The 7,392-nt window shown below is 40.3% G+C and overlaps 2 protein-coding genes across 6 annotated transcripts in view; one reads left to right on the top strand and one right to left on the bottom strand.

Annotated features, from left to right (window-relative positions):
- LOC108244131 (NLR family CARD domain-containing protein 3) overlaps positions 1 to 7,392 on the bottom strand; it is a 1,204,881-nt gene that overhangs the window by 551,923 nt on the left and 645,566 nt on the right. The window lies entirely within an intron of this gene.
- Positions 1 to 7,392, top strand: part of ipo8 (importin 8) — a 101,560-nt gene that overhangs the window by 46,384 nt on the left and 47,784 nt on the right. For all 5 annotated transcript variants that reach the window (XR_005232721.1, XR_005232722.1, XR_005232723.1 and 2 more), the window contains exons 9-14: positions 1,596 to 1,730; positions 2,457 to 2,556; positions 2,783 to 2,859; positions 3,508 to 3,624; positions 3,758 to 3,847; positions 5,757 to 5,922. Coding sequence is in view for 2 of the 5 variants with exons in the window: in XM_037973832.1 (XP_037829760.1) it covers positions 1,596 to 1,730; positions 2,457 to 2,556; positions 2,783 to 2,859; positions 3,508 to 3,624; positions 3,758 to 3,847; positions 5,757 to 5,922 (685 nt within the window). In the remaining 3 variants the exon portion in view is untranslated. The remainder of the gene's footprint in view (positions 1 to 1,595; positions 1,731 to 2,456; positions 2,557 to 2,782; positions 2,860 to 3,507; positions 3,625 to 3,757; positions 3,848 to 5,756; positions 5,923 to 7,392) is intronic.

A 7,392-nucleotide genomic window follows, 5' to 3' on the forward strand; every position in this document is an offset into this window, starting at 1 on the left:
CCACTTAGCCAGCCTCCTCCGCTCCTTCGGCCGGCCCCTCCTCGCTCTGGCAGCCAGTCCTTGGTCCGCCACGGCAGGAAAGGGGTCGCTCTTAATAATACCCCCAATGGCAATAATTTTAACCTCAGCATTTGCTCCTCCCTAACCGCTCGTTTCTCCATTCGTGTAGCCATTGCAGGAAGCCCACCCACAATGCGTCTGCCCCCGCCGGTCAAACCCCTCCAGGAGCCTTCGCGGATCCAAGCCCGAATTCCGGTTTAGATTACTGTCCGTCCGGAATGGCATTTCCTTTCGTCGAGAAATACGCAGATACATATGCGTATTTCATTGTGTTCTTCATTTATATACTGTGTATATATGTTTTTGCTTGTGTCTGTGTGTGTTGAGAACCGTAAGAACAAATAAGCCTTCATAGCACCCTCAATAAAATGCTTAGCACCCCCTTAGCGCCTGCAGAAAAAAAACCCTCTGCAGCTGCCACTGATTTCCTCCCAAGTGTTCTTTGCAGTTGTCTCCTTCATCTCAGTCTCCCACTTCTACTTTGTTTATGGAATCATGTGTATTCATAGAGAGAGATGAGTCGTATAATTTGCAACCCATTACTTTGTAATTTCCCTTTTCTTTTTGCATATCCATAAAAAGCTTTCTATAGGTGTAGGCTCACAAAGTTTAGTCCAGTTTTAATGTGTCTTTGCAAAGGTTCTAATTTGTAAATACCTGTAGAAATCTGTTTTAGGAAAGCCAAATTCACTTTTCATCTGCTCAAATTTTTTTAAATTTCCCTTTTCAATGAATTGTTGAATATGAGAAAGTCCATAGTTAGACCAATTTCTGAACCCCATGTCTACATTATTTGGAATAAAAGTCTTCAGAAATCCTGTTTGTTAGAAGTAAAAGTTGTTTTGATAGGTTAAAAGCTAATTTTATTTTGTTCCAAATTTGTGTTTTTGTCCACATTGTCATTTCTCTTACAGGAGCATTTTAGAAGGGTAATATTTGCAGTGGTTCAGAGCACATACTTCCCTCCATTTCAAGCCATATAGCATCTGTATTATTCTGCATCCATACCACTAGGGGTCTAAGTTGTGCAGCCCAATAATAATATTTCAAGTTAGGGAGTTTAAGGCCACCCTCTGACTGAAGTAGCTGCAATGTTTTCAATCTAATTCTGGGGCGTTTTTTTGCCAAATGTATCCAGACATCATTTTATCCAAATTATCAAAGGTAGGTTTGGGAATATCCACTGGTAACATCTGGAATAGATAAAGTAATCTTGGTCAGACATTCATACGAATACTTTCAACATGACCTATTAAAGAGATAGGAAGTGTAGCCCACCGCATAATGCATATTGCTATTTTCAAGGTTTGACTAAAGCTACAACCGTTTCATTTCTCATCATAAAATGATCTTGGTTTAAAACTCTGGCATGAAAGGTGTCAGGTGATATGCATTCATTCAAGGAATTAAAGGTCTTTAAAATTTTAAAGGGCTGAAACAAATGTTGAGGGTCAAGGGTACTTAAGTTCCAGGAGTAAAGGGTTCAGGTCAGCTTAGTCGAAATATGACTATAGTATCGCTTGTTATCTTTCAAGGTTCTGCTGAAAGTTGTGGACCAGCACAGACAGAAGCAATATGTTACACCTCGAGTCTTGCAACAGTGCCTCAATTACTTCAACCAGGGAGTGTCCCACTCACTGACCTGGAAACAGATGAAGCCACATATGCAGGTAACTTCCGACCTTAAGAACGTATGTCACTGGGGTGCAACTGTTGGTGAATGGTGCTCATGGGGGAGCCTCCAAAATGTCTGATAATGTTTGTGGGGTTCTCAGTTTTCTCATTTGAATTGCAGAGGTTTGAATGTTCAACTGATTTGTGCAACAAATTTTTTCTCATAATAGTCAGTCATTGCACCTCCAGCAATTGCCTCCTTGTTTATGATCTTATTGCTTTTTAGAGTTGGACTTGTCCAAGCCTCAGGAGCAAAAGCTCAACCACTAGGTCAGGGGTTAAATTACTACTTCATATTCTGCAGAAGCCTGTTTATTACCGTTTGATTCAAATCAGGTGTGTTGGAGCAGGGAAACAAGTAAAACATGCAGGATAGTTGTTCTCCAGGACCAGGGTTGCCTACCCCTGCACTAGGTGCTCTCCGATGAGCCCACACAATGTAAACAGAAGGTTTAGAAGTTAAATTTTCTTGTTAAAGATAGACAGTCTCTTAGTGTATGCTCCAAAAAGATTCTTTCATTGGCCCATCTGCAAAGGCTATTCAGTCAGCTGGAATGCAACCTCCAACAAAAGTAAAGTACTAAATTAAATTTGATTGGAACTTATTCTTTGGTTTTCCAAGACTTAGATTGACCAATTTTTTATGTCATTATTTAATGAGTCCAACAATCAGATAGATTTGAAAACTTCCATCTCCTTTTTTTAACTTTTGTACACTTCAGACCATTTGCCAAGAAGTCATCTTCCCTCTTATGTGTTACAAAGATGAAGATGAGAGGCTATGGCAGGAAGATCCCTACGAGTACATCCGCATGAAGTTCAGTAAGTGTGTAAACATCCTGGTGTGACTGCAAATATTTGTGTTATCTGTGAAGTTCTTGAACTCACTCAGCCCACAGACAGTTTCTGTGGAATTTGCATTCTGCCTTTTTAAGCTGTATGGCTGGCCAGTGTATCTTGGCAATATTCTGTATGTTTTTAGTGTTTTTTTTTTTAAACACACAGCTCAAAATTAATCTTGCAGCAACTATGTATACTTCTGTTGTAGACCTCTATGATGACCACACCCTCCCAGCAACTGCTGCTCAGAGCCTTCTGTGCAAGGCCGCTTGCAAGAGAAAACAGGTCAGAAACATTTAGTAAACTTGGAGCACACAGTTCTAAGTGCAAGGTATGGAAGCTGAGGAACTATAAATCCTGAGGACAATAAATCCTCATGGTTTTAAAAGGAAATTTGAGAACTTTAGTTTATATGACCAGTTTTTTCCAGTGGTAAAAGTATTTTTGTAATGGAATTGTTTGTGTTTGCATTTGTAGGTTCAGTTAGCTTATATTGTCTGTGTCAGTCAATATACTGGTCTATCATTTTGACCAATCGCCATACAGCTGTCACAAATGACTTTCTTTGATTTTTAAAGGCTCCTAAGGTCAGCTGAGGTGAGGAAGATTCAAAGTTAATCAGTTGTAGACGTGCATCTAATGATTACTTTCCAAAAGTTTCATTACAATCGATTTGTTGAGTCATGAGACAAACAGACATGTGTAAACGAACACACACAGAAGCAAAAACATTTTCAACAATAACAATAAAAGGCTGCTTGTTCCTTAAGTTATTCCGTAACTCATGCTGGTTGTGATTGTGAAGGGACTTAATTGTCTATGAGGTCATATCCTGAGGCATGTAGATGCTACAGTACTTCAGTACAATGAGATCTAATTTCTTCATTAGCTTTTTCTAAATGCAATCTAAAACAAACTTCTTTCTGCTGTCAGGTTCTTCCTCAGATGATGGAGTTGTGCCACCAGACCCTGATGGAGCCCTCTACTGACCCCCGCAGGAAGGATGGAGCGCTGCACTGCGTTGGAGCTCTCGCTGGTCTCTTACTGAAGGTAAGCTGGAACACAGATTAACCTCTGAGGCTTATCTAGAGGTTTGGGAATGACTCGATTAAAGCTAGAACATTGCTTTGATGTGTTTTATAAGCCATTAGATGATTTGGGTTTTCTTTGTCATATCCAACAGAAGCGGGTGTACAGAGAGCAGATGGAGCTGATGCTACAAAACTATGTCTTCCCGTTGCTTAATTCTCCCATGGGTTATTTACGAGCAAGGGTGAGTTTATATCTCATTATTTTGATTTTTGTAAGGAAAATTTGGGCAGATTACACTTTTATGACCTGCTACCAAAGGTGAACGTTGATAATGTTTTTTTGTGTATGTGTTTGTGTGTCTATCTGCTCTATGTGCTGACAGATCACTAAGACCTGTTTTTAAAACTCTGTCATTACTTTTTGGAGACAACTCTGTTTGTCAACAAAACATCTCATGATCCACTATATGGATGTTGATGGAACTCGTACACAGTAATCATTGGATGAACATCTAAAATCATTTGGAGTCAACCCAATTAAAAATTGCCACGAAAGCTATTCAACCTAAAAAAACAAAAACGAGGACCTGGTGTGGCTGTAGCTGAGAGCCATTTCCACTTTGGACTATACTTTGGACATATTTGCCTTAAACTTTGGAATTAACTCTAATGGGTTCTCAGGGTTTCCCCCAGTAAAAAGGCTAAGCCTGGTGGTAGCTGGCCATTCGCTGGCCGACCGCTGGCTGACTGCTGGCCGACCGCTGGCTGACCGCTGGCCGACCGCTGGCCGACCGCTGGCTGACCGCTGGCCGACCGTGATTTAGTAAAAAAAAAAAGATTAAAGTTGACAAAAAGTTCAAAATATGGCTATTTATTATGTGATATTGTTATATATTTGTGCCAAATATTTACACAACTACAGTTTTACAAGAAGGAACTTTTGAAATACTTTTTTAAACAAACATACAATTAAAATAAACACAAATTGTTTGCACCTAATTTGAATCCTAATTTTAGTCACATTTACAAATAAATTAAATTAACATAAATGAAAAAGTGCAAACAAGGCACCAACACACGTCTCACGTCAAGACCAATAAATAACAGACAACTCTGAAAAACAGAGATGCTGTACTGGACTGTGCTTTTTGTGGCACAGGCTGAATGTTGGATCACATGTAACAACAAAACATATCTAATGCTGAATTTAATAGCATCATTTTACTGGTAAACATGGATAATATTTTCACTAAGCACAAAACATGTTTACCATATTCGGACTTGTAAAGCCACCCACTGAATTTTAGCTCAACTAACCATTTTTGGTTAAACCCGCTCGTTATGTTTATAAGGTGCACAATGCAACACCACGTGGGGCCTTCGCATATGGGCGGGGACAGCGCAATTGCATCACTGTTGGCACGCGCACCCTCGCGTGGTGAGGTAGATAAAGGTAGCGGTCTTGGGGTGCGGGTGGTAGCCTGGCGGCCGGGTCAGCAAAGTCTGGCGGCCCATAAGGCTTATAATATGCTGGGGGAAACCCTGATTCTCCTCCCCACACCTTTGCAGGGTGGCCAGTTTGTGTTCTGTGAGTTGGTGTTGTATTGTCTCAAGCACCAAGGATGTTTGGTAGTTAAGTTTAGTTTTTTAGGGGAGCTGCCGTGATGTATTTTTGGAGTGAGATGCTGTGCATTCAGGATGTGAGGCTGTAAACCTTGATATGAAAGTTCCATCTACACACTCTCCCATCTCGCAAACAGGACGTGACACTGTCAATCACAGTAGAACATGACACTTTCCCTAAAGCCTCAGATAACTAATTAAAATGAAATGTATTGAAAATATGCAGATTTGAACATATAGCAAGATAAGAGCTATGTGAATCAACAAAAATTAGCATCTAAAAGAATTTTCTGAAGTGTAGTTTTACTTTTCAGTGAGGCAAATGTCCCATTGGTTTACATGGAGGGATGGGGCTTAAAACTGTCCTGTAGCCAACCTGCAGGGCGTGATTAGCCATGGTGATTTCAACTTCCTGTTTCCAGACCTGCCTCTTGTTATAATATATCTATGGTCCAGGGTAGGTGTTGTGGTTTGAGAGACTCTGTGAGTGGACCTACAAACCTGTTCTCGTCCGCTCTGTTCCTGCAGTCATGCTGGGTGCTGCATTGCTTCAGCCCCCTGCGTTTCCACAATGAGCTGGTGCTGAGGAACGCTGTGGAGTTGGTCAGACAGGATCTGATAGACGACAAAGAAATGCCTGTTAAGATGGAGGCTGCCATCGCTCTGCAGACACTGGTTAGCAACCAGGAACAAGGTGTGTGGAAGTTTTAGAAAATAAACCCAGTACCTTTCTTTTCCAGTCACCTGACAGTGGTCAAACCGTAGGAGTAGGTTTGCAACTGTTTGCATGTTTCATTAGACCCGAACACCAAAGGTGGTGCAAAGACCAACTGTATCTGTAGTGTTTTAAGTTTTTCTCCTGCCAAATAAATCCCTCATTTTTGCGGCTAGAACATGTGCTAGAAGTCATGAAATTTCAGTGAAAATGTACACATTTTAAAGGGCATATAACATCATGTTTTGTTGCCAGAAAGTCTACAAATCTAGATAGTAAGATACCTCTCAATTATCAATAAACCTCAGTGAAATGAACAATAATTGAAGTCAATAACTACCTTTTACAGAGGAACAAAATTGTAATGCAGGCAGCGGTCTGTATGAGAAGTTCTTCTCACATCCTTCAGTTGTAAAAAATGGAGAAAGTTCATCATAACTTCTGAAGAACTGTAGAGCAGACAAAAAACAAAACAGTAATTGGCCATTTTATTCTGACTCAATGCTTGGGTCTCACTCACACAGAAAGATAAATGTTTGAAATGCATCTTCCTGTATGGCCTTAAATAGGTCTTGAGAGTACACTTCGTTACTTCAGAGCATACTTCCAATGATTTTACACCAAAGACTATGGTGGCCTAAAGGTGCAAACACGCAGCAAACTGGCGAAACAAACGGCTAATGCCAAAAGGAACTCTAAATGCTTAAACGCGCCGCAAACACATGAATAATGCAAACTTTAAAACAGACAAACACAAAAAACGAATGCAAAGAAAAAAATGCAGCAAAGGAAATATGCTGCATAAACATCAACCACTAGCAAGTAAGAAAACGGATGCAAACTTACTCCAAAAAACAGAAGTGCACCAGACCACCAGGTGGCTTTCCTGCTGGTTGTCCCAGTGCTGGCAGTGAGATGTGGGTCAACCCACCTCTGTCTTCCTAATAAAAAATAATAATAAAAAAAGCTCTGTGCCTTCCGCGTACTAAACACGGTGGTTCAGTTCAGGACCATCAACAAATTACCAAACCAATGACACTTAAAAAAAATTAATAACGTCCATGTCATGTGAACTTCTGACCAAGAGTTGATGTTGAATTTTTTAATTAGACTAGACCAGGGGTCGGCAACCCAAAATGTTGAAAGAGCCATATTGGACCAAAAAAACCAAAAACAAATATGTCTGGAGCCGCAAAAAATTAAAAGCCTTATATAAGCCTTATAATGAAGGTAACACATGCTGTATGTATCTATATTAGCTATATTAGCCTATCTGATAGGCCAATATAGCTAATATACAGGCTACTCTGCGCAACAATCATGGCATCCAGAGCATTTCTTCCACTGCGCCTCTCTTCCTGAAGTCTCAGGAGAATCCCCATAAGTTTAAAAAACAGCAACAACACAGGGCCAACTTTTTCCGTAGCGCTTTCGTTGTTTACACAACTT

This window comes from Kryptolebias marmoratus, linkage group LG23, assembly GCF_001649575.2.
Source record: "Kryptolebias marmoratus isolate JLee-2015 linkage group LG23, ASM164957v2, whole genome shotgun sequence".
NCBI lineage: Eukaryota > Metazoa > Chordata > Actinopteri > Cyprinodontiformes > Rivulidae > Kryptolebias > Kryptolebias marmoratus.